This window comes from Accipiter gentilis, chromosome 3 (assembly GCF_929443795.1).
Source record: "Accipiter gentilis chromosome 3, bAccGen1.1, whole genome shotgun sequence".
NCBI classification, from domain to species: domain Eukaryota; kingdom Metazoa; phylum Chordata; class Aves; order Accipitriformes; family Accipitridae; genus Astur; species Astur gentilis.
The window spans coordinates 47,528,626-47,556,592 of record NC_064882.1 but is presented as its reverse complement, the minus strand read 5'-3'; the positions used below and the strand labels follow the sequence as shown (position 1 = coordinate 47,556,592).

At 44.6% G+C, this 27,967-nt stretch overlaps 1 protein-coding gene across 2 annotated transcripts in view; it reads right to left on the bottom strand.

Annotated features, from left to right (window-relative positions):
- Positions 1–27,967, bottom strand: part of EXOC6B (exocyst complex component 6B) — a 306,757-nt gene that overhangs the window by 50,365 nt on the left and 228,425 nt on the right. For both annotated transcript variants that reach the window (XM_049792431.1, XM_049792440.1), the window contains one exon: positions 23,860–23,933. In XM_049792431.1, the coding sequence (XP_049648388.1) occupies positions 23,860–23,933 (74 nt within the window). The remainder of the gene's footprint in view (positions 1–23,859; positions 23,934–27,967) is intronic.

Below are 27,967 nucleotides of genomic sequence, written 5' to 3'. Positions count from 1 at the left end.
TACAGCTCCTGCCTGCCAACAAAGCATGGCCTCACACCTCAACTCCAGGACCTAAATTCACGTCCAACACCCGCGTTGGGCAAACGCTGCAGATGTACGCCCAAGCTTGAAACCAAGCCTGGGACTCAGGAGTGGCTTTAGCCACCATTTCAGGTGAAAAGAAACCTTAATTTGCACCACATCTAGTGTGCAAAACCCATTTATACTTGCAAACTGTAGTTGCAATGAGCAGTGTGCCAGCCTAGACCAAAAGCTGGGTGGTGGGAATTCAGATTGAGGAGTTCTGCTGCCCTACAACAGCATCTCCCTCCGAGATCCTAGACAGTAAAAATGGCGCAATGCTTCCACTCCCCTCTTAGGTAGGGCTGTCTGGAAGTTTAATTTCGGCTTTTAATGATCTGAGACACTTCTGAAGGAAAGCTGGGATAGAAATACTCCTAATTACTTTGCAAATTCAGTACCCTACCAGGCAAAGTTTATCACTAGGAGTAACTCTCATCTCGCCAGAGGACAAGGCTCGTATATCTTTTCAGTGTTTAAACCCAGCTTAGTGGTCCTTAGGATTTTACTGCATGGGAGTAAATCCTGACTCTGAACTTGTTTCATGGAACGCTTCCACCACCAACTCAGCCTATGACCAACCAAGCAGCTGCAGTCTTGACTGAGGATAACAAACCTAGCCCAGAAAGATGTTTTAAAATGCTGGGAACACATTTCTTCTGCATGCAAAAGTACATCTTGGCCATATAAAACAAGGAACCAACACAACCGTTCTACCATGGACACATGCGACATAGGCTAGGATTATGGATCACGCAGCTGGTGCCGTAGGGTGCCGCTTATTCAGAAAAGCTAATTCAAACCAGGGATGCCCTGGTACTCGGCTGAACTGCGTGGAGAAAACAACTGACCTGTCACAAATTCCAGCCTTCGCTTCATCCACCTGTTTTGCTCAAACCAGAACTGTTGCTCAACTTTTTCTTCTTAACCTTAACCAGACAACCAAATACTAGTTAAATGAGGTAAGGTTTCAGCTGTGGGAAACACAGGTAACTTCCACAGCCAAATTCCTTGGTGGTGCAGTTCCACCACCGTAATTGTATTATCACTCATCACAAATGTCATGGAGATTATCCAACAATTAAAACTAACTTCTGAGAACTGCAGCCCTAAGACAAACCAAAGGCATATGAAAATGCAGAAATTTAACTCATTACATTTCCAACAAAATTTAGATGCCAACAGGGCAGAGTGTCAGGCAACAGCTTTTATTTTCAGAGACAGCTAGAACTACAATATAAGGAGATAATAATAACAACAATTATAATAGGGACAGTAAGAACCAATGAACACACTTCACGCTTTGGATTTTCAAGGTCAGAAGCATAGCTCCTATGAAATAAAACAATGAGCTTAAGCAATTTTCTTAAGCAATTATTGCAGGTCTGGAACACTGTTGAAGCTCACAGTTCTTTCCTCGCAGGAGAAAAAAAACATTTCTTAACATCATTTTTATATTTATCATCAAATTAATACCTACTGGTTGGCAATGACTGGCCTCATTATGGTATTTTACTACCATTGTACATAGCTGTGGAGTTCTCTACGGCCTTTTTTCTATGAACTAGAAACCAACTTACGAACTTGAATAAAGCCTCAAGTCCCACATTAGGTAGACTATGCTGGTTCAACAGCTGTGGAAAAGTCGAAGACACGAGTTGCCCAATATCATCAAGATCAACTGGCAAAGCCAAACCTAGAGCCTCCCAACTCCCAAAACTATCTGTGGAAATTCCCCTCCTTCCTTATTCCAGCTACCCCTGGAACAAACTCTTGGAAACAAGGTTGATGAAGGTTCCTCCAACATTTCTTCTGCTCTTTGAATCTACTGCATGTTCTGGGGTGGCTGTGTGTCTCCTGGCTCTTTATCCACTGTGGGAATGAAGCCAGCATGCTGTTTGTTTTCCGTAAATTACATCTTTACTTAATTTTTCCTGAAATGACCAGAAGTAATTTATTAACAATGACCAGGATTCTCTGCAGAAGGCGATATTCTCAGAAAAGCAAAGCGCTCCAGCAATGAAAGGAATGTGTGCGGACCGACTGCCGAAGAACTAATGACTTCAAATAAAGGCCATAACATCTGGCTTAGCTTAGCCTAAAGCTATAACCAAACCACAGTCTCCTCAACTCTACTGGCACCGCGCTCGTGAAAAATCACACAGCTATGAGATGACAGTTCGGAGTCGGAGCGGCAGCAAGTAAATATCATTTGATTAGGTGTCAAGTAAAACCGTCTTCACTGAAACAAAATTGATGATACATAGCTTTGATCCCCTGGGAATGTCATTCGATCGTATAACTGGATGGCTTAAGCGAAGGTGTACGTATTTAACCCCCTTAGAGACAATCAAGCTAAGAGGTGTTGGCAGAGCACCACCGAGACTCCTAACTGGCAGGGAAGAAGACCAAGAGCTTTCTCCACCGCTGTACGATAGAAGCAAATCATAGACTCTGCTTCTGCTTCACTTCTTTTTTAAGTCTTTTTTCAGTAATTGCATGGGAAAGACATGCACAAAGCAGCTCTCACAGCTCACATTAGCATCCATGACTTTGGAAACACATTCATGGTTCAGGTTGTAGCTCCCTGGGCATTGAAGCCAGGGGAAAACAAGGGCATCAAGGCCACCAAAAGCATAAGAATGACACAAGCCTACTTTTATTCACTTACTTTTAAGACAAAAGCTTGCAACTTTAAAGGTCAGAGTAAACGAGCTGGGTTTTAACATGCTACCAGACTTCTTTAAGACATGATCAAAGCAAATTTAAGCTTCAGGACCACTTCTACCAGAAGGAAACTGCTCTCCATGTCACCTCTTTGCAGAGATGCTGTTTGCACCTTCACAGGGTGAAAGGCGATGGAGAAAACATAATTTAATATGGTCTTGACAAATTTTATTATGTCACTATAACAACTGTAAAACTGACCAAAACATGTTGTTAAAGGCTCTAGCCCATGGGAGAATGAATGTGTGCATTATATAAATTTTGCAAGCACAGTAAAGCCCTTCATTGCTAGAGCCACAGGAGAGAAAACCAGAGTAAAGCAAGAGGATGCGGGTAGGATATGTTATCTTTAAAACAAATACTCCAACGCATCAACCATTTTTCATGTGTTTTCAACATGTAATTTCCAAGGTTGTTCATTTATCTGGAAGGCAGCCCGGTTACGCTGCCCTTTACTTTTAAAAACACCATGCTACTGTGAGTTTGCTCATTTTATTTTAAAGCCAAAAGGGTGGCAGGCAGCGAGTGTGGAAACTTGACATCTCGTTTTTAAAGTGAGCCATGTAGGAAGGATGCTGGGAGCCTCACCAACCTCCCCGACCTGGTTGTTCCCCTTACGCTGCTGGCTGATGGGTGCTCGGCATCTCCAGCTCCCTACGCGGCTCGTCCTGCTCCAAGGACTCGAATCCCAGGGATGACAGCCTGCAGCAGATCCAGAGATCCCAGGGCAGAGCAACACCCTGCAGGGTACCTCGGCGCTCCGCACGCAACGGGAGCCTTTCTACGGGCAGCAGTTGCTCCTATGGCACGGACAAACGTCCTCGAGAAACTAAATGCCATCACGCACGTGGTGATTTCCAGCCTCATTGATGGAAGACAGATTTAAGCTCCTGTGCAAGAGCCAGGCTGCTGTATCCAAATACTTCCCCACCCTGCAAAAAAGCTGATTTCATCAAAAGATCCAATTGCAACCCTATCATTTACCAAAAAAAAAAAAAAAAATCCTCTTAGCATAATCTACTTTAAAAACTAAATCTCATTTGTAGGTTATTGTAGCTGCTACAGTCTGTAACATCCATGCACAGAGCTCCCATGAATTCTGAGAAGAGGGAGCTGGAGTTGGTTGCACTTGAGTGTTTTGACAAGTTTCTGTAATGCTGGATGCAGCCGGCTCATTAGTTGCAGTGCTGGCCACAAGCAGTTTCAATAACTTGCACAAAATGCTGTTCAAGAAGACAGTGGAAAATATATGAATAAAAATCCAAATAAAAGGGATGGCTTTAACAAGATCTGTGCTCAGTTTCGGGGTCGATCACTCAGCTCATTGTCAGCTCCAGCCTCCAGCCACCACCAGCGTGTTTTCCATTTGGACTAGGATGACAGGAGCAATAACCATGTCTTTTGCTACTCTTTGCAAACCACCTATCACAATTCTGGGGCAAGACTGACTGTTAGCTGTTGACCATAAACAGCTAAAATGACCCTCTTCTACCCCAAATTTTAAAGTATGTTTTAGAAGAGGAGCTTCAGGCCCCATAGGAGTTTGCAAGAAGACAGTTTCCCTGCAAGCAAAGGAAAAAAAAAACACCTCATTTTTTTCCTATTACTATTTGGCTTTTTCTCAATATCCACATATATCAGAGCTTTTCATGGAGAAGAGGAGGAAACTGAGGCACAGGGACTCTGGCCAAGACCTTGAGACTGCCAGCGCGGGGTGCAGAGCTGCGGCCCCGGTGCACCGCTCCGCGCTGGTCCCCACCGACTCTGTCCCCGACCCAAGAAACCTGGATCCTATTAGTGGCTTTGGCAAAGCCTTTGGGCCAGCGCTTTGCTCGTGTGAACAACTCCTGTGAATCGAACGGCGGGACTTTCCTGCGCCATGATTCAGTTTTCATCCCAGCGGGGCTGCCGGGGCTGAGTTCAGAGTTTCGGGAACCTCCAAGGAAGAGGAGTGATGGGATGCCGGGAGATAGGCAGTCTCTGCTTTAGAGATGTAATTATCAGAAACACTGATAAATTACTTTTCAAGGTTTTTGGACCTCTAAACCAGGTGGAGGTTCATCCTGAAACACCGCAATACTCAAGCCAAGAAGGAAAAGGTTGGCCAGCCAGCAGGGCTGCAATGATTTCCCAAATCTTTTTAAATCAAAGCCAACGATAACCCTCAAAATGACCCAGAAAGCAAAGGGCAGATGAATCCCATTCTTCTGTGACATCTGGGCGGGTGGTTTCCTCCCAGAAAGAGTTCCCTAATTCTTTCAACTTTCCACTAGTTTCGTTTAAATTAAAAATAAATTAAAAAAATATTTTTAAAAGCATTTATATTTTCAGGACTACACTGGTCCCAAACTAAAAGCTGAGGGTTTTGAGGTTAATGACTTTAGTACCTACCAACCTAAAAGGCAGCTACAGAGAAAAAAGAACCAGAGCCTTCTTGAAGTGACCAGCAAGAGGACGAGAAGCAGCGGCACACATTGCAACAAGAGAAATCACAATGGCATACAAGGAAAAAACCCAAACATTTCCCAGTTGGAAAAGGGTCCAAAGAGATTGGAGAGCCTCTGGACAAGGTCCTGACCAACCCGCTCTGCATTTGGTATGAGCCCTGCTCTGGACAGTAGAGGTTGGGGCAGAGACACCCAAGGGTCCCTTCTAGCCAATACTCTTCTGCACTACATGGTCAAGTTCTCAGTACTTTTTTCCAAAGAAATAACAGTTATTTTAAATATCGTACCTTAAGACAGCTCATTGAATGTCTGAATCTGTTTCCTTACTGTTTTTCAGGAAACACCGAGGAAAACAAATGGGAAGGAACAAAATTGGCATGAGAAGGACAGAGTAAACAAAGGAAATTTTTGTGGGGAAGGGAGTGATAAAAAAGACAAAACAAGAACAAATATGTATATACAGAGGTATATGTCTGCGTGCAGAAAGGTATCAGAATCTGCCTAGAATGAGGAGAATATATCAGTGCTCCCAACTAGCACGGCAACTTTCCTGTTAAGTGTAGCTAAACATAGCTGTGAGAAGCCACCAAGAATTTAATTACTCTGTAAGGGCCAGATCCTGCCCAAGACTTAAGCAAACTCACCATGGCTTCATTTGAAAAATATCCAACTGGGTTGTCTATTCAGGTTCTCCATCTTTAAGCAAAGACTCCACGTCTACCATCAATCTTGCTTGCTATCACCACATCCAGGCTTCCCCAGAGATGACAAAAACCTTCAGAAATGCATTTCTGAAGAAATTTCTGAAGAAACCTGCATTTCCATCTGTTCCACAGAAAACAACTAAAAGGGAACACGCTGCTCCTGCTTGGGGCTGCAGTGCCCTTGCTGGGATCTCTCATGCACCTTCCACTGCTGGAGGAGGTCTTAGATTCTGATTAAAAGAGTATTAAAGTGCTTATTTAACCATACTAAATTATGTAAACTCTGCAAACAGATCCAATAGAAAAATAAAAAATAGCTTTCCAACCTTGGCACTGTATCTAAACAGTTTTTGCCTTGTAGAACGGCTGTACAAACACTTTGCATGCGTCCTTCAAATTGGCCTTTAATGGGACGTCAGCACCCCCAAAGCTTTAATTCAAGACTCAGTTTCTGCATTAACTCACTGCACTCCTCCGTTCAGACCTGCAACTTGAACATCCCATCACCCTAAGCTCCGTGCTCTGGCTGGCACAGGTGGGAATCCCCCCACCCCATAGGGGCAGGAGAAATCAAAGTTTCCCCTTGCTCTTCACCTGAATGTGAGGCGCCAAGAAACAAAACCCATGCAGGAATCTTCTCCCCCTTCCTTGTCCATCCCTCGCTTGGGGATAAGGTCTGCAAGCTGTGTACAGAGTAGGCTACTTCAGAAAAAGCAAAAACTGACATTTTTCCCACACATTTTACAATGGTTGGACTTGCTTCACAGTTTCCAAATGCACGGAAAGGTATTCCCTGATGGAACTCTCATGTTCAAAACACAACACAGCTTGTACAGTAAATTGGTAGGTACCGCATCCGTGTGATGCCCATTTAGAAATAAAGCCAATCAATACAGTGTCAGTCGATAATTTGAGTCAAACAAGTACATCTCAAATCCCAGTGTAACTGCAGAGCGTGAGGTTTCCCTTCAAGCACGCTGTTGGGTGCCGGAGTGCAGCTAAGCGGTAAGTGAAGCATTAGAGCTGAGACACAGACCTGCAAACAGACAGGTTGAGGAGGAGAAACGAGAAAATTAAACCAAAACATTCCCAGTTCACGTTGCTACCCCTGTAGTCACTGTGACAATGCAGCCTATGAAGATACAGAAGTTGGTCTTTGAACATACCAGAAGAGAAGAAATCCATTCAGACAATGCAAGGACCAAACAGAAACAAAAAGCTTGCATTATCCAGAGTTGGACTTCTTTAAAAAGGGTTTAATAACAAGGCAAGGAGATGAAGGCAGAGCTTCAGCTGCCCTAAAAACAAAGTCCTGCATATGCTGCATGGAGCTGCCTGGCCAGCTGTACCCACCATTACCAAGGCAATGCCCAGCTTCCAACAGGGAATGAAAAGGTGGAAAGATAAAGACCACATCCTGCACACCAACCAGAGTAAGGCTGCTGGGAAAAGCAAACCAACGAAGCCCTGCTGTTCTGTAAGTGGCCACGGATGGCTTGACAGCTCAGGCTTAGAAACTCCTTCTGCAAACACCTCCCGAGGTTCCGTGGAGGAGGGCTGAGCGCAGGTTTCCCCAGAGCAGACCTGCGCTGCATCATGAGCAGCCAGGTGGTGCCACCTCGGCAGCTGCAGAGACCAAAGCAAGCGTTTGTTCTTTCAACTCACCCCACCGGCAAACAACTCTGTTAGAAGAAATCGTTTAAAACTGAAACTCAGCTCTGAAAACGGCAACCACCGTGATCTGGAGCTCTGGTTTGAACTTAATCCAAGCTGAGAGGTGTCCACCAGGACGGTACCTCCCAAGCATGGTGCTGGGCCGTGTCTGAGGGTGGGTTTGGAGAGCACAGGTGCCACCCATCAAAGCACTGGTGCTGCTGTTGACCATGCCTTAATCTACTGCAGACAACTCCAAATCGCTTTGCACAGCTGGGAAACGAGCTGTCCTGACCCCCCAACAGGGTGCGATGGCAAACGACCCAGTAAATTACAGCGTTGCACAGAACGTGCTTTCTCCAGCTCTTCAGTCTCCCCTTCTCACATCTATACGCTGATTTTCTAGACTATTTTTTTCTTCTGGCTTTGCCTAATGAACTGCTGAGTCGGTTCAACACCTCCAAGCTGTGACAGATGGCTCCACACGTTGCCGCTAATGTGCTGGAAACCACCGATGGATGCCGCCTGCTGCCTGAACCCAGCACGCAGCGATGGGGGAGCTTTACCGGAGTGGTTTACATTTCAATGGGTTTATGCCTTTTTCCACTATTTATATCGTTAAGTGTGATCGGATGAGAGAAAGAATAAAAAATATTATTTCCACAGTCCATTACATCACCTTTTCCTCTTGGAAAACTTTGTAACTTCATATATATTTATGCATACAGCCTCACACACGCTGTACTATCTCTTTATGAGAGGAGAATATTCTCATCCTGTATATTAAAGGATAATCTATAGGAAAAATATGCTACTGGAGATAAATTTGTGCTGGAGGCTTCCTCTGCCTTCTATTAAGAGCCCTTTGGAGAAAGCTGCAAGGCTGAAAGGCAGAGGGATAATTAAATGCCCTAAATTACAAAATCTGCAATTAAGTCCATGAGCAACGTTCCTCTTCAAGGCAATGAGCATCTGGGACACGAGGTGATGCTCACAGAAAACTTCCACCCATTCGAGGGGATAAAATGGAAGCAGCATTTTTCCACGAACTGGGAAATGACATGTGCACATTCATTTCATCAACCTGCTTCCACAACCATATAGAATAACGTGCCCAAGAGGTTATACAGCAAGTTTGGACCCCAGTCATTTCAAATAATAATGCCTACCTCCATCAAGGCAGAAGAGAAAATTGTGTGAACTCAGGTTGACCTTAAAGAAATCCCTTAACCTAAAAATATAAAAGACAAACTGTTTCCACTGAGAGCTGCTATATAAAACCACTCTCAATAAAAGCACCGGACTCCTTTCAAACTAACCTCAAACATGAAGCAAATTCCAGCCTGCTATTTTCCTCTGGCACCCTGGAATGTACATCTCAAGGACAGAACTGGCTGTTCAAATTAGCTCCTACTCCTGCAGAAGCGATTGTTTTCAAACACTTTTGAAAAGCAATTCCGCATAGGGTGTGCATTCCAGGGAGGATTCCCTCCCCCCTCCAGATTTTAAACATTAAGGGGAGCAGAGCAATAACAGACTTTGTACGCTTCGGTTCCAAGTTGCCACAAAAAAGAAGAAAAGATGCATTATATTTTTCTGTTGCCTTTTTCTTTATAGTGCACTCACAACAACTTAATACCACATAGAATCATAAAATCATGGAATCATTCAGGTTGGAAAAGACCTTTAAGATCATTGCGTACAACCACAGATGTCTCTGACCTTGGACTGGATCTTCCAGAGGTTTAGATGAGAGCAAGTCAAGCCATTTGCAGAAAGACTCAACTTTCATGAGTGCCTTTGTGCTCTGAGTCAGCGTGTGAGGACTATTTCTGGTTACGGGACACACCCGACAAGACTATCTACTCAGGTTCCCTTAATCTTTGAAACAAAAGATTCCTATCTACCATTTCTGTCATTCCTGATTACCACATCCATTTCCCCATCAGCCCTCATGTCAGCAACCAAATTAAGGTATTACACTCTGGAACATTTAACGTGATTAGATCGGAGGAGTATTTACTCTTCCACTTGGGCAGATGTGACTGCTGCGAACAGGAGGATGGGGAGATGCCAAGTGAGTCTCAGCGTGGTACACACCTATATTGCTCCTTCTCTGTCTGTCTGACACCGCGTAATACAAAAGCCAGACTTTTTTTTTTTATGATATTCAGCATATCAGGGTGCTCCAGCCCATGCTCGAATCATACACACGCTTTGAATTAAATTCAAAGACACATGCATCCACCCAGGACAACCTGAATTTCCAATGCCAGGAACTCCCAGTCCCACCCAGCCCAGTACCCACCAGAGGAGACAGAACCAGACAGTTCATGGGAAGCTACAAAAAAAAAAAAAGAAGAAAGAAATCACAGAAATTAAACAAATCTGCTGCTCACAAGAGGTCTCATCCCAAATGACATAAAACTCCCAATTATGCACCAGAAATGAAAGCTCGGCAACGTCTACGTCTGATCAAACCAAGCCACGGCCCAAACTTTTGACTGGCCAACCACCACAGCTGAACAATTAATCAAAAAAGACAAGAACCAAGTCACAGAGCTAAATTACCCGATTTAATGAACTCCGGATTTGCTCAAGCAAGATGAAGGCACTTGGTGACGCACAGAATCCAACCGTCACCATCCCAACAGATTACCCAGTAAGCACAAGTTGGGTCAACAAAGTTGGGCCAGCTAACATCTAATATTACAGTAGTTTTTTTTTTTGTATGTCAGAGCTGGTCCACAGCTCTTAAAACTGTGAATATATTCTTACAGCTGAATGCTCAAACTTCAGTCAAAATACCTCAAACATCTCCTGAAAACCCTCTTCCCCATGACAGAGCTGTTTCTCAACCAACATGAGTGGGTATCAGGGAACAAACCCCAGGATCTCCCCATCACTCCTCTAGCAGACCTTTCCAAATCCATGCCATGCGCTGCTTTTCCCACGGCTCTCCTCTCCAAATTGCAGTATTTCTGGTACTCACTTGGCTCCAAAGCATGAAAATTCTTAAAGCAAGTAAAAAGTTCACCCCCGTCCTCTACAAGCAGTCAGAACTGTTCTGGAGAAGGAAGAAGGTGGATGCTTCTCCTCTCCAATAGGATCAATGAGGGACTTGAGGCCTGGAATAGAAGGACGTAAAACTCTACCCATTTTCTGCAGCATGCGGTCGCTCAATAGCAACAGCTACATAACCCCATTTAACCAGAGCTCTCCCACAGCAGAAAGCACAAAAGAAGAGGATCCCCAAGCGATCCAACATCCCAAATCGCACCAAGCAAGTGACACAAGTTCAGCAACAAAGAATAAAGAAGAAATTTGGTGCTTGACTCTTCTGCAGCAAAATCCTCCAGCCACAAGTATTTGCTTTCGGTCCTTTCTTTGCAGCAATCTATAAGGATGATGCAGCTCCCTGAAGCTGACTTTAATGGATCCATTCAAGCAACAGCCTCACTCTGCAATTATCATGCCTATCCGGTCCAACTAATGTGCTTGTTTACACTATCTGGCAAACTCCAGATCGAGTGTCATTTCATCACCGGGATTCTTTCGCCTAAGCCAAGACCAACAGACCATGGTGGTAATTTAAACGCTGAAAGCATGCACAGTATCGATCCACGAGACTTGACGCCAGCTAGCTGTTACACGAAATACATCCCCCAGGGAACCGCCTTCGGCAGGGCCTGATAGAGAAAGAGAATTTAAATGAATGAAGGAGAAGCCGGCTAGAGAGATTAATATGCATGAGCACATGACCTGAATAAATGCTGCATTTTGTGTGGTTTGTTAGATTTATTAGAAAGAGTGAGGGATTATCCAAGAGAACCATGTGAAAACACACCGTAAGCTGGTGATGGGTCTTTGCAGCAGAAACCTGTCTGGCATCTCGAAACAGCCCCACCAAAGCAGACACGGTGTCTAAGAACGTGTCAAAGCATCCAGTAATAACAGGCACTAAATGAACGGATTACAGTTAAATATAATAAACACTGTCTGGAGTCATATGCTTCTCTTCCCCCATTTTTGGGGTGGACCTGTCTGCAAGCACAGGAAGACATAGCCCACGGTGGAAACCACCCCACTCCTTACCCGTGCGGGAAGCAGCCAGGCGTTTCTGCTTTTCAGTGTGAAAGAGTCAAAGGTTCAAAGCCCTTACAAAACACATGGTTTTTTGACAAGAGGGGCATCAGGCACCCTCTCTGTGTGCGTTGGAAGGGCGTCCTGCAGAAGGCTTTGTAGATATGTGGTCTGAAAGGCGTTCACATCTTGCCATTAGCAATTCAAAAGGAGTGGGAGGTGGAGGAGAAGGCTTCGTGGTTCTTCCATTGCTTAACCTGAACTGAGCCAAGTGAGATGCACACTTTCTGCTTAGACCCATCAGAAGCCTTAGGGATGCCACAACGATTGCCAGAGAAAAGCTCATCTCAGCTGGAACTTCAATAATCCTTGGAGATACGTCAACCTCTCTCACTGGAGAAAGGCCTGAGCCAGGAAAATGGAGTTCAACCACTTGGCTTCACCTCATCTCAGGCGTTACCGCAAGCAACTTGTGATGCACTGTGAACTGGTAAAGAGCACAATCAACAGTCTCCTGCAAAGCAGAAACTTCTTGGTGGGCCACTTCCATTGCCACACACACAGATGTACTGTTCCTCTCGCCATCCTTTACTCTCCTCTGCATTGTCTGGACAGTCCTGAAAGTTCAGGAGGTGCTGCTGGTCCAGAAGGAACCCGTCCTCACTTTGTTCAGTCTTCATACCTGCTTTCAGGTCCAGGCGCAAAATCTGTGTGTGTTACACTGGTTTCACCTTCAGCCAGTTCCTCCAACAAGGCCCACAGCAGAAAACTGCCACTCCTCTGCACTGGTGGTCAAACCACCTTGATCTTTATCAATTAAAGACCATTAGCCTAATTGCTCCCTTCCTCCCTATATATCTTGTAGCACACAGAGCCCTCTTAGCACTCTGCTGATCTCACATACCACCTTGGAAGTCACATCTTGTTTTGGATACATATAAAAATAGGTAATAATAAGGGTACTTATTCTAATATTTAGTCAAAATCTCATACTGGATTTCTAATGCTTGTTAAATCTCTGGTGCTTTGGTGACGTTTGTTAGGTTTCTAGGATTAAGTGCTCATTTTACTCATGGGCAGGAATGCAAAGTCAACCTGAAAGCTAGAAAGTCAACCAAGGATATTTCTGGTTTGTTCACTTTAACACTTGGGAGACCATGTTCCCAACTCCTGGCTCCTTGAAATTGCATAGGTACATTTAAGAATAGGACCTGAAACTGCATTAGCACCTGGACCTGGAACACGACCGGCCATGGGCTAGAACAAAACCCACCTCATCTTCCATTACTTCTACTAGCAGCAGAGCTGTTACCTCAAAGCACGATTTTGTCACTACAACAGATGTTGACATACTCCTAATAAACCGATCATCAGTCACACAGAGCAGTTCAGGTCCTAAAATGAGGTATCTGATGCCATTTTAGGCAGCTAATGGCATGTACGAGCTGCTACTCCAGCAAAGCACAAGTCTTTTGAATGCCTGTGTCCTACCTCCCTGTCTCTTGTGGACATCTAGGATACCTCCGGGCTTCTACGACAGCAGCAGACATCCACATTTAGACACCTGTACCACTTCCCTTCTTTTCTAGAGGAAAACTGCACTTAAACACTGAAGCACCAACTTAGAGCAAGAGCAGAACACTTCCCACTATCACCAGATCAATCTGTAAACTCTCCTAATAGAGCCAACCTAGAAAATAACCCATTTAGACATCTAACAGCAACAGCTATTGCATTGTGTTTAAAAACAAACACACGTGCCCTGGAATCAACAGAACTTATAGGAATGCAAATTACTATTTTTATCATGGGATGGGGGAGAACTAATAGTGAAGTTAAAATAAATCATACTGTAATGTTCCTTGCTATATAGTGCCACCTTGCTGTCAATTCATCAATAAAAATGACAACTGTGAAGGACAGATGCTCTTGTGCGAGATGCGCAGCACATTAACCTCAAATGACTGAGCTTCACGAAGGAATCGTTGGCTGAAATATAATATTAAACTCATCTTAAAACACAATCCTGCGATCTTGACTCTCAATTTATTTGGAGGACACATCTCCTCTCTGTTGGTTTCTTCGAAAGCTCCAGCACCGCTGTCATTCCTGCACCCGCTCTCCACCGCTTCAGCTTGCAGCATGAAGAGGTCAAGTTCCCTCTCCTCTGTCTTCTTAGGGCTCTTATACATCAGTCACCTGCCTTTCGTCAAAAACTTGATCACATTTATAAACCTCTTAATCCACGTGTACGGTACTACATAAATGCTAGTCAATACGTGCACTCTTTAAATCAAATGGAAAAAAAATCAATGGGAGAGTCTGACAACAGACGGCTCTGGGACCGGTTGTCTAAGAGGCAATTAATAGCTCGTTCCCGAGGGATACGGGGTACTGAAGGCTTCTCAAACAACTGCCTTGCAATTGGAGTCACCTTGATGGATAAAAGCACCAGTGGTCCTGCCCTGCGTACTTTCCCCAGATGTTCATCACACCACCGGTGGCTTTTTGATGTGCGTGTGTTATTTCAGAAAGTTGACTGCTTGACTGGCAAAATATCACAATAGGCTTTCCAAGAGCTAACGTTTCCTTGCTCTGAAATGACAACCCAGCGATCCAGCTGCACTTGAGAAATCCCAAGGAGAGGAATTACACGGATGCATTGGGATACTGTTTCCCTACGGCTTCAAAGACAAGACTGCTCTGCAAAACTGACTTTACCACCCACCGAGGTCCAGCTGACGCGCTCCAGAGAGACCCAGCAGCTGAGCCGACCGACTCTTCACTTTCACAGCAGCAACAGGAGCACTCGGGGGAAAGAAAACCCCACGTTTCACAAGGTGAAGAAGCTAGGATGTCATGAAAGGCATTTCCATAAAGGCTTCTTTATGGATGGCTCTTCCTCGCCAGCCGGAGAGTGACAGCTCCCGAGCACACACAGACTGTTGGAGTGGATTTGGTTTCACAGGCGGGGATGTTGAGGTGAAGGGCAACCACCTCTGGCCCTCTCTATTCCCCATCAATCCTGCCTCAATCAGCAGGTTAAAGGTGAAAGTGGGCCTTATAACTCCAGCGGTGTCCGTTTCCCCGCTCGGATGACTGTCTCATAGCCTCCTGCAATTAGAGGGCACAGCGGGGAGGAGATCTCTCCTCCCACCAGCACAGACCAGCTCCTGCTGTTCATGCCCCGCGGCAGACGCCTGAAGTAACAGCAACCTGCTCCGGGGTGGATGGACCACGAGCAGCCAGAGCTGAGGGTGCTCAGGAGGAGGCAGGCTCTACAGTTGAGTCTTAAGAGGAATAAAAGCCAACTAAAATGTGTTCCCGCTCCAGTGCAAGGTCCCCTTTTGCTGAGGTTCTTCACGGAGTCCCATCTGAGAGGCTGCACTGCTTGTTTTACCATAAACTATACGTGAAAACAAGAGAAAGGAATAATAAGCCATCGCATGATCCATCAGCACACAGCCTTGGAAAGAAAAATGTAACTTCTGTGTTAACTTCAGCAGACGGACACAGCGACGTGGGATGTATGGCACCAAACCCCAGACCTGGGGGTGGCCACAGTGCGAAAAGGCCAGTTGTTCCTGAGCAAACCCCAAGGGTCAGCCTAAAGCACCAACTAATTTGAGAACAAGTATCTCCCACCCCACCATCTTCTGATTTCAACATCCAAACAAGCCCCTCGCACCGTTTACATGACGTCTTGAGGAATTTAACAGCCAACCACGAGGTAGAAAAGTCTATTTGTTGCTTTCAAATTCCTCATTTCCTCCCTTTTTTTCTTCTGTCTAGCCCAAAAATCTCCCAATGAAAGAGGATTTGACTGTTTGTTTGGTTTTATTGTTCCAGTCTGTAAAGTGTCGACAGTCTCCACAATTTCCATTGCCATGCCCTAACGAAAGAAACCCAGGCAGCGCTCTCCATGTAAAAGAAGTGCTAACAGAATATGTTTGCACTCTTGATTTTTTTTTTGTTTGAAGGCTCCAGGGTGCATCCAGGCACTTTTAATTCCTCACCATGCCAATACATCCTTCCTGGATCAAGAGTGATGGATTCTGACCGAGTCCCAGCAGCTGAACAGACTAGGGATCGGTGTGATTTTAATATAATTGAACTACAAAAGGCTGTGTTTAAAGTAACACTAAGACTAGCTTAAACCCACCAAAGCAAGAAAAATCAGAGTTAAGGCTCTAAATCTGCTCTGAGCTCATGCCTTTATGTGCCTTTCCCTCTCCCATCCGCTTTCTGCAGAGCACAGCGAGCAGCAGCTTGGATTTTCAGCACAAACTTTGAGGCATCCTTCCTTTGTGAGTCAGACAGTTAACACTGATTTAAAAATAAATAAACTACTTAATGTGCCCTTTTCAAACACTGTTGGGTTTGGGGCACTAAAAAAAAAAAAAAAACCGTACCCTGAGCCTAACAAGCAAGAAACACAGTGGTTTGGCCAAGACCCTAGAATGTCCTTCCTGGTGCACTGGGTTAGCCGCAGACCAGGGGATTCCTGCACGGCTCCCTGGGCAATGTCTGCCCAACAATCCATGTCTGAGCATAATTCCATGGGCATTCACATAAAGATGCATCGGAGTGGAGAAAAAAATGCCTCTATTTGTCATCCATGATGGGTCTCCAACATGGAGCACCTTTCCCAATGAGTACCCTGGGTAGGTTGAGCACCACCAGAGGTGCGGGATGCCTGGAAGAGCATGGACACCCATGTGTTGGAGTCCAGCCTGACCTTTAGGAGGTTCCAACACAGCTTGCAAACCATCTCTTGCTACTTCTTAGATGTGTCATAACTGTTCTGAGACAGCTTTTAATCAAGGTCCAAATGGTTTCCAGCAAAGAAAAAGCACCTTGCTCTGATGTTACTAACAGAGGTTAAAATGGATGGCGCTAACCTCAAGGCAGAAGGATCAGGCGATATTAAGAGCATGAAATAAGGCCAAAAAGGCCCCTTGTTAAACATCTGTGGGGTTTTCTTTGTTAATTTTGGCTGTGTTTTTTTAAAGTCATTCCCTCCATTCTTACCTTTCTATTTCTTCCATGTTTCCTAGGGAGACACGAGGTGGGAGACAGACGGATCGAGACACCTAAATACCTTGACTAATGGAAATCTAAAAGGCATTTGAAGCCCAAGGGTTGACATGGAAATAGGTCCCACATCCTCATGTGATCTCCAGATGTTGAGGGCCTTGGGCACACCTTGTTCACAGGTGAAACGGGTACCATGTTCTCACTGTAGCAGGCTTCTAACATGAACTGAAGGCTATGGCCAGCTCCACCTTCCAAAAAGTAGACGACTCGTACAATACGAGTACATGACATTCATAAGGTTTTAAACGGGCCTTAATAAATCTCTGACTTTACACAAACTGTTATTTTCCACCAAGTGATTACAGCAAACATTTTCAAAGGTAATTTCATTCCAAATATGGATTTAGAAAACAAATCCAGGCACTTCTTGAGAAAGAAAGCTAATGTGCAAGTCTTTTTTCTGTTAAAAAAATTATTGTATTACCCCATGCAGATAACTTTTGAGAGGAAACTCAGCATGATGTTGGAGTGGCCCAGACACTGCTGAGGTCCACCATAAATTAACACCAGACTACAGCTTTGAAATTGGTTTCCCCAGGCAATCTGGCATTTAGAAAAACCAGTGTAATTTGGGTCTATGGAAGTAGAGAGGTGTGACAGAGGATGAAGGCGATAATATCCCCACTTCTGGGAAGCTGATGTGGCTATGGCTTCTGGATGCCTAGAAAAGCATCTATCACATTCACGGGTGTTAGGAAACAAAACACCATTTAATTGGCAGTAATGTGTTCGGCTGCAAGTCAGACGCATTTGGCCTGCCTTTTCTGGTCTCCATCATCTGTTTAGACTCTTCAGGTCTTCATGTTTGCACAAGACCCAGCAAAATGGGCAGTTATTAGTTGGCCTGTAGGCACTACCATAATGAATGTGATTAATAATGGTGGATGCATTATCCAAAAGATACCAATCAGTGGAAGGAACTCGGAGGGGAGCAACAAAAGTAATTAACAGCCTGGAGATACGATCTTAACAGCAAAACCCTATATTTAAGGGTAATGATAAGACTAGCTCAAACCCATCATTACTGGGTAATTAAGAATTAAGGCTGCAACTGGAACATGTGTCTTCACACCTCTTGTTTCCTTAGTGCACAAGAAGATGACATTTGCCATGAAAGATTAATAGAAATCAACATTTTGCTTGACTCCACTTGGGAAGCAGCTGCAGGCAGGGCATGCAGGACCACTCTCAAGAGCCAGCGAAGGGCTTCAGATCGCTGAGCTGGAGAGGAGAATGTGGCAGAGGCCACGTAGCAACAGTTAAATAATTAAAGCAAGCACTATTAAGCAAGGCCAGAATAAAGGGTAAACACAGGAGTAAAGGGATGCAGTTAAAAGGAGAGGAGAGAATGTAAGTTAAGTGAGATGTAAAATGGAAATGTTGTCTTCCTATGGTAAAAGTCCCCTTGCAAAAGGCATTAAGCACTAAAGATGACCAGAAACCAAAACATACGAGAATGATTCTCAAAAAAAAAAAAAAAAAATAGAGTGTAGATCCCCCATGCTGCCGCCTTTGGCCAGAGCAATGCAACGGGCGTTTGGGAGAACCAACCAAGCCGCGAGGCTGAAGATGGGCAAGGTATTGGGCCAGGGGGATGGCAGTCTACAGAGCAATTCGGAGACAGAAAATAGCAACTGGCAAGGAAGCAGATGAGCTGAAACCCGTGAGTCACCTTTTCATCTCTGCCTTACTGCATCCAAGGATTAACACGGCAGCTACTCTGTCTGCAACTTCTCTTACGACAGAAACCTGTGCTTCAAAGATGCAAGCAAGTACATGTAAAGAGAAGACATCTCGCTGAGATAGTTAACTTAATTGATCGTCCCTCTAATATGATTTTCAACTTCTGTTGCATCTACCAGAAAAACAAGTGGGGAAAAATAAGCCAAACCAGTTTCACGTCTAACAAGCCTCTCTCCCCGCCACTGCACACTCATGGCACTGGCAGTCCCTCTCAGCAGACACAGGGCTGGCTCCGAGGCTCACCCAAGATCTTGTTTTCACACTGCTCCTCAGATATCTCATTAGACTTTGCAGGGCAGGGAAACCACATTTAACTGCAAAATATAAAAACAAGTTAAAAAAACCAAGGCAGGGCTTCCTGTCTGGTGGGAACAAAAATGCCTGATGTCCTGGATGCTGCCTCAGAGCTCTTGGAGGGACTGTCTGCACCTTCCTACCATCGAACTGCCTCAGGTAACAGAGCAGAGAGGTGACCAGAGCCTTGCAGTGTCATGTCAAGGCGCAGACCCATGGGCCTCGGCCCTTCAGCCCAAATTTGCGAGGTCTTCGCCTTGGCCACCATGCCCAGGGCAGGGTACGGAAGCCCTGGACCACATGGTAGCAGCAGGAGACAGGGCTACATCTCACTTGATACAGGCTCACCTTGCACAAGTCCAAGCCTCCAAGTCCCTTTAAAGCAGGCCAGATGAACTTTTAAAAACCTTATTTAGCATCTGATGTTTTGATAAGAAGCTAAGCTGAATATCCGCAAATGCCAGTATTACTGTATCTCTCAATGTAACCTCACGGTTTGCTATTCCCTACAAGGGAGCAGGTGGTGCCTTAAAACCAAGCACAGAACCGAGAAATCCAGATTTCCCCCTGGATCTCTCTCAAGGTTCAGCCTAAAGGATGAGTTCACACTGCAGCTTTTCTCCTCTATTTCGGCTCATATTTTCAGAAAAATGTGTAGGGCTGTTATACCTTTGAAGCCCACCAACCAAATATGGCCAAAATGGGCCAGAAGGTTCAGAAGTCATTGGGGGAAATTAAGATGGACACAAAGATAGAACAACTGCACGCTTCGTACAGCTAAAAGCTCCTGCCTAACTCTGTATTTCACGTCTTCTAAATGAAAAAAAAACCCCAAACCCAACCCTCCAGTAACTATGCAAACAATGCAGAAGAGAGAGGAAACCTGTATGAAGGGAAGAACAGGACACAGAGCAGGGATGGAAGGGAATTGTGTTCCTGAGGGGAATACTCTTTTATTAAGCACATCTATCAGAGGTAATAGGGAAAAATTAATGCATCAGAGGGAGACCTCTCATTACCCACCTGGCTGGCATCCAACACAAACCCACAATAACCACGACTGGCTTTCAAACACAGTAAAAAGACGCACAAAATGTTTGCTATTGCACGAGCAGTAAGCAGAAGAGCTGTTCCACACCCAGCGATATCACTTGCCTGTCTTTAACCTCACTGATGGGGTTTGAAGAGCTGATGCTCAAATTCATAACCACTGTCAAGTGACAACCGTAAAGTAAACCAGAAAAATGATAGAGCAGAAAAGTGGAACTTCCCTGTCCTCATCCCTTGCATGTCCAAGTGCCTCCAACAAGATGGGCTCCCGCCTGCCTTTCTCTACATCTCCCTCGATGCTGAAGTTTGCACTTGCAGAGGAAATTCAACACACAGAATTTATAATTCACTGGACAGACGGAGAGGCCTAGAGTAAGGAGCTCTAATCCATCGAGTACGTTCCCTTGCTAGAGCCCAGAATGAAATTCTTTGAGTGCTGGAGACAGATTTTCCTTGGCGGGCAGCCACGAGTGTCGATCTGGCTTCTAGGAGAGATCAGCATGGCTGTGGATTGCAGCGACTTCACAGACAAACATAAAACCTTCCTCTTCAACTAACTTTCTTATAATAAACCCATGAAAATGAAAAGCTAAAACATTTCCAGCTGGCCAGAAGCTGCGGAGAGAACAGTGAACTTATTGCATGTGCAGGCTTGGGGCTGATTTGAAAGCTCCTGGAGATCTTCAGTGGTATTTGGACATTGAATGGTATTTGGACAGAAGCGCCTAAGTCACTTTTTAAAGAAAGATACAGAAGGCTAAATTATTTAGGCACCTTTCATATTTTAGCAAGGTTATTTATGGAACTAAATTTATTTCAGATTTCTAATGTACAGCACTGAGTGCGGAAGAGCAAAGTTTAAACTTTAAGGGGAAAAAGTAACTATTGCTTCCTTGTAAAGCCTTAAATATTTGAGTATTGCTGTCAGACCCTCGTTATAAAAGGGCTCTCACAGAAGGATTTGAGATGTGACTTGGTTTACTTTATCACTTCATTAAAGGTATTTATGGGTTTAGAATTGTCCCAGGATGGGAAGAAAAGTCCCTTTTTAAATCACTGTCTGCTCAGAATAGCGATTTTGATTTTCTGGGCATGACTCTTCCTCTTTACCATACGGTGATGGAATTGCTCCCAATTTGCTTGAGCTCAAGGGGAAAATCAGGCTGTCATTGTACAGAGGGATCTTACACTTGAGTCTGCTGCACTGAACAATGAGGAACCCTCATGCTCCTAGACAACGACATCTTTATAGGGCTTACTTTCCACTACAAGGATCTGTATTCAAGACACAAAGCAAATCACTACATTTTTCTCCCATTTTATAATTCATTGTGCTATGAATTAATTTTGGTCATTCCCTTAAACTTAATCATCCCACATTACTTTCAAAATTTTCTCTCATCTACAATTGCTCTGTAACAGCTAGTACTGAAATATATTGGGAAGGGAGGGGGAAATCTCTTTAATCTCCCTGCTTACTGGCGCATTTTTTGCCCAGTCATTTTTGCTCCCTACGTAATCAAGCCAGACTGCTTCTGCCTGCTTGTGCAAAGCCACACTAATTGACAGGACAGCTCCAGGTAAGTATAAACCAACCTGAAACATAAACCTGAAATTACTTTCAACATTTTGAGAAGCCTGTCTGGATTTCAGGTTGGAAACACCCTTTCACCAGCATTCCGGCTACACCGGCATTCCTTCCCGGGCAAAGGAAAACAGCCAGAAACACAAACACTTTCAGGTGGTATCTTTCTCTCCGTTCATAGCTTTAAGTCAATATTGTGTTAACATTTAGTGGCTGAAAAGAGAAAGAATGCAATGTCCAAAAAGAACAAATTAAAATCAAGTTGAAGAACAAATTAAAGACCTCTCTTTGCTCTACCTTCATCCATCCACCCTTCCAGCTATCCCCTGCTCCCAGGCCCTGCAGCTGGAGCTGCAGTCCAACAAGAAGCACCATGGTGGTGGGAGCACTGGAGCCGTGATGGCCCCTGAGCAGCCAACGGAGCTTCACACAGATGGAGTTTGGTGACACGTTACATGTAATGGGATTAGGTCATCGACAGGATTAAGGGAGCTGGGAACTATCTCTGCACGTTATTGCTGATCTCAATAAGCTTAATCTCAATAATCCTAATAAGTGATAGGTGGATTCCTCCCTACTTGGAACGATGAGACATTGTCCATTATCTGTACAATACTTGGGACCAACAAGCACCCCTGTTACCCAGAAGATCTAGGACTGCCTGTCCTCACCTGAAGCTCAACAGGCCAGAGCGTTTCCCCTTTCTCCTCACAACATTCAGAAAAGCTATTATTTTTAAATGCGAGAAAAAAAAGTTGGGACTACCTTCCAAAACAAAGAATAAAATGCCGTGTACAAAGATGACCATTTGACAGAGCAGGAAGAATTGTAGAGGGCTACTGTTCAGCTTTCTCTTCACCCGAGCTGAATTCATTTGGCTGTGTTTTGCACTTATGAACTGTACAAACATTTCACTGCTAATGCACTGGCTCAGAGCAGCTGAACCTCACCGAGCATTTTTAAGGCATTTCATTCTTCAAACAGCCACAGCTTTCCTCTTCAAAATCCCTGCATTCATGTCTTCGTGCTTGGAAAAGGACCAAAGCCTCCACATTTCCTTATACCCAGGAGGTTGCGAGCGCATTGCGTACTGCAGTCAATAAAGTGCCAAGAAGCTAATGAAGATAAAAGTGTCAACGCGTAGCAGTGATAACACACACCTTTCCCATGTAGCTATTTTGACCATTTTGCAAACAAATCTGGCAGTTACTGGCAGGCCCAAGTCCTAAACGCAAACGCGCGGCATCTCGACGTTATTAAACTTATTGCGGCTCCGCAGAAATGTCACGGGATGACAGATTGCTCCCTGCGCATCAATTGGATTCAGAGAAGTTCTCAAACCCTTACGGGTTAAAAGCAGCTCCAGCATGCATCAGAGTCCCAGTGGTAAGGAGATCATCGATACAAGGGATTATGCAGATTTAAGAAATACCCTCAGCACCCGAAAGTTTTCAGAATGCAAACTACGTCAACCCTGAAAACAAGAGGCACTGCATCATGATGGCAGGAAGGACAAAGCCAGGGGGGTTTAACAGACAAAAAAAGATTGTTTTAATAGGAGAGAAGCATCAGTCATTGAGTCTTACTTCATTCAGACTTTCTATCCAACCCATCCATCTTCAGTGCCAAGAGATGACAGGACCACCTCACGTTTTCCCCCCAGCCTAGTGTATCAATAATGCCCACTTCTACCCCAAACAAATGACTCGCTAGAATGGCCCTTTTCCCTAAATTGGCTTGCCAAGCCCCACAAATGCCTCAGTACCTGCTATGGTCAACTTGGCTCTAACGGGGCCCCCTCGAGAGGTGGGCACCGATGGGTGGAGCCTTCCCCAATCATCTTCCCCAACAGCCACTTTGTCATTCATGGCTGAGGACCATCTGCGGAAGAGGGGACTGGGGAGGGGGGGGGTGCCGAGCCAAAGACGGACACAAACGCGCGCGCACACAGGCATACCCTCCCCACACAAGCCCGAATGCAAATTCCTTCGCCCTCGCAAAACGCCTCTGTGGGCATTATCTGCGAACAAAAGTCCTCGAGGCGGGCGGTCTCTGCATCACTGCTCTCTCTGTTAGCACCACCTGCTTGGCGTCAGCCGGGAGAGTCGCCGAGTTATCTTTTTGCCACGTCTGCAGAAGCCAACGGGAGCACAATGGACCCCATCGGCCAGGGTCAGGCATGGCTTTCTTTCTCACCCCCGTACCACCAGCCCTTTTCACCTCCACCATCTCCAGGACCCCAGAGCGCTCAATAAGGAGGTGGCTTGGAGCACAGGGAGGAGGAGGAGGGGGGAAATATAGGTCTCTGGCGTAAATCACCGACGCCGTTTCCCCTCCTCTCCCTTTCCTTAAGACCTGATGGTCTTCAGTCACACATCTTAAAAGAAAAACAAAAAACAAAAACACAAAGACTTACTTGTCTCAAGTCGATGAAGGCCAACTGCAGCGTGTCCCCTTGGAACCCAGGCACTGGGCCGGATCTGGCAAACTCTGTGGGAAAGAAAAGAGGATAAAAAGCGCCTTTAACTAACCATGGACAGGGAGATTGGCAGACGGATGACAGGGAAGACAAGAGAGGCTGGGGGAGAGGAGGACCGCGCTTCTAAGGAGTCATGTCTCCCTCCCTTCAGCGTCTTTGTTCGCCCTTCAAAATTCGTGTCATCAAAACACCATTAATTCCACCGTCCTGACAGCAAGGAAACTGTACTAATTCGACCTGAAATTTATTCCCATGAGCCGTACTGGGCTTCAGAGTATTTGTTTTGTGAATGGACAAACAACTCGCCGAGAAGAAAGGGGGGGATGGGGGTGGAAAAGTTTTTCCTCTCAACACAATAAAATCTTCAGCTGTGAAACTCTTTTCAGTTCCGAAAGCTATTTATATTTTAGGGCGCTGAAGGAATTTTCTAATTTCACGCCTGTCACCAGGCTCCATAAGCATTCATCAAAAAAATATGCCCAGCCGCATCATTAATTATTCGGCAGCAGATTATTTGCATTATCTGGTACGGTGCGCTATTGCCAGCGTACAGTCACCCCAAATGGGAAGAATCGCGGCCATTATGTGGCATATTTATTTATGTTGGATGAAGACATCTGACAAGTGAATAACATTGGCTTCTAAAGCGAAGAGAATATTTACAAGGCCACATTTACCTCCTTCCAGTGTAATCTGGCCAAAATGTCATACTTAAGTCATTTATTTTTCTTCTAATCCATTATTTAAACCAAGTCTAAACCCACTGAGGGGTACTTGAACAAATCCACGTTAGAGGACCTTAGCTCTTCCATGCCATTTAACAGCTTTTAATTGGTAGCGCTCATGAAGCCAACGACTGCACATATTCAAGTGTGTCTTTTGAAGATACGCCTGAGGTTGATTTTGCCCAACTTCACTTAATTTTCACCCTTTTTAGTTACAGAAGTAATGGCTTTATCTCCACTCTCCGTACAACTTTTCATCACCGAGGGGACCTGAATGTGAAGCCACAACTCAACATCATGAAAGACTCAAGAGGGAGCTTCTGCCTTCGGCTGAATTTTGTTGCTCCTGCAGACACTGAAGGTCCTGCACGCTGGAACGAAATGTTTTCTTGAGATGCAACCGAGCGTGATGGCAGAAAGGAAGAAAGGAAAGAAAATATACACCAACATACAGATTTTTTAAGTTATATATGGCCCATTATTGCCGAAATATTCTGGTTTTTATCATACAGGAACCCTCAAAACAGCTCCTCCAGCTCCACAAAGCTGAGGTCTAAGGATGGCTCAGCAGTAAGGAAGGAGAATTTTGCCTTTTGTCTCTACGACTGCACAGAGGTACTAAAGGACAAAGGCTGTCCTGTCCTTAAACACTAAGCAGAGTCATTTCATGCCTGATGGTCTTCTCCTTGAGTGCTTCTCCTTCCAAAAGTTATCTCATTTTCAAGCAAATGCCACAGAAGAAGGAAAATAAATCATCACAGTCCTATTTTTAAGGACTTCCTACAGCAGCCCCCTCATAGGAGCAGTCCCCATGGCTCTAACAAGAACAGAATAATGAATTAGACATCGGGACTCAGCCCTGTTCCTCAACTGCCTTATTTCTGGAAACCAAAGAAGGGTTATTTGTCAGCTTTCTTGCTCCACCTTCTATTAAAATCTTGGGCTGGAGAACATCCTTCAGTACAGATACAGGTACCTCCAGGGGCACAGCGGCCAGTTTTCAGACATCCATGTCTTTGCTTTTTAATATTTTCAGATGCCAGAAGAGCTCTAAGATTGAAACGATTGCTCATCTTTGCAGTGATCAGTCAAGTGACAACTGCTGCAGGACAATAGCAAACATGGCTGTAAACCCATTACTTTTATCCAAGGTTACTACTAGAAACAAATAATTAGAAATAAAAAAAGAAAGTATGTATGTGACTGTTCTCATTTAGATTTTGCATAGGAAAAGCATAAATCAAAGCTAGTAGAAACCATCCATCGTTGTGCCTATGGACTTTGCCGCTTTTGCACAGGACGGGACTGGACCGAGACAGGAGCTGCTCAGCTTCCAGCCAGTTTCACTGACCAATGCTGCAATATTCAGGCTGCAAATAGTCCAAAGAGAGTTTACATTTAATCCTCAAAAACTGTTTTAATTACTTCTAACTGTAAAGGCATTTTAATGTACGTTTGCTATTAAAATTTGACTGTAGCTTGCCTGAGCCAGCACACACACGCAACAGAGGTCTAACACAAGCTTTCTGACTCTGATCTGCAAGGGATAAATCATCTTTACACATTCGCTGTACACCCCACTGTCTCATCTGGAAAAATTATCCCCAAAGCCACATCAATCCTAAAACACCCCCACTTTGGAAAAGCACGTACCTGAGAAGCTAAAAACATTCAGACGTGAGAAACAGCACTTGAGCATCCTCTCGAGGGATGAAACTGCCCTGGGCGGCTCAGTGTCACAGACATCCCTGGGTTGAGGTACCCAACAAACTGGCTGAACCACTACGTCCTACCCTCTAAGGATGGGGTCACATCATGTTACTAATTATATGTGGAGAAACACTAGAAAACAGAAACCCTGAAAGGACTGCAATGAAAGAAAATTTCTATTTTGGATTTAAGGATTTCGCAGCTGCTAGGAATCTGTTCAGAAGCACACATGGAGCTGTGAAATTTAAGATCTTCCCGAAAGCATGAATTTCAAAGCCTCATGAGAAAATGCCTATGACTGGGTCTTGAATGTTTTCACAAGACTTGTGAATTTATCGCTACTGTCATCTGCTCGTGAGCAACCCAAGACAGATTTCATCCCAAGACATGGTTGCTCGTTAGCAGCTCACCTTTAGCTGTCTCTTACTAAGGAACCGTATGGGAGGAAGGCTGGGAGAGTTATGGAGTGACACTGCCCTTTAACACTGCACTTTACAACAACGGTAGCACATTGAACCAAGATTTGCTTGAACAGTAATTCTCACCACAAGAAGGGACTGGAGTCTCTACTGCATTAACAGTGGACTTGACATCCAAGAAGTGAGATGACGTATGAGATCATACTATTTGTATTACAGACGAAATGAGATCAAGAATACAGCTCAGACGCTAGAAGAAAGCTGCTACAGCACTTAGCTGTAAGCAGCCCAAAGAGGAATGAATGCAATACTTCACCCCACGGTTGTTATAAAAATAGCCGTACCTTCTGTAATCATAGGTCACATTTTACATACCAATGCCACAAACTTATTTTGAAGGAGGAATGAACAAAGTCTTAAAGAAAAAAAGAAACAAAGAAGAGAACAGAGCTTTAGAGGAAAGACACAGCCAGTTCTTCTTGGTTTTAATCTCTTCAACCAGATTTCAGGATAATTTTCTCAGAACAACCAAGCACAGTGCTGGCCTCAGTACTGTCGGATTCGTTTATTGTACTGTCTCCACTACCAAGGCAAGTGGCAAACATAGCAAGCCACCTACAGTACAGCCCCTTGAGCAGAAAATCACAAGAGAATAGAGCAGATCAGTATGCGGCTGTTTGTACAAAGCATTTAGCCAGGCTAAAGGTTTGAGAGACTTGTGTTCAGGCCAAAAAAGTAATGTCTTTGCAAGGTCTACAGTCTTGGGCCACCCAGGGCAGGTCACAGGGGGACTCTAACCTCTCTTCCAAAACATTTCACCGATGAAAGAATCAAGGAACAGGAACCGTTAAGCCCTTTACAATGAACAAAGAATAAAGAGTTCAAACGCACACCAGAGAAGAGACATCCACTGTAAATTAATTATACAGAACGGGGGAATCTCTTTTTGTATACTGTACACTGCTACGCACACAGGGACAGTCTTACACATATTGTGTGGTTAAAATGAACACAGCTGGCTACTTCATTCCTCAAAAACATCATTTTGAGGGCAAGATTTTCTCTGAATTACACGACACCACCAGAATTCAAGACAGCAGACCTGTGGGATCAGGGTTACAGCAGCTCCTGTTGAGGGAAACCTGGACAATCTGCTTGCGGTTGCATCAGCCATGAACAAGATTTTGTATT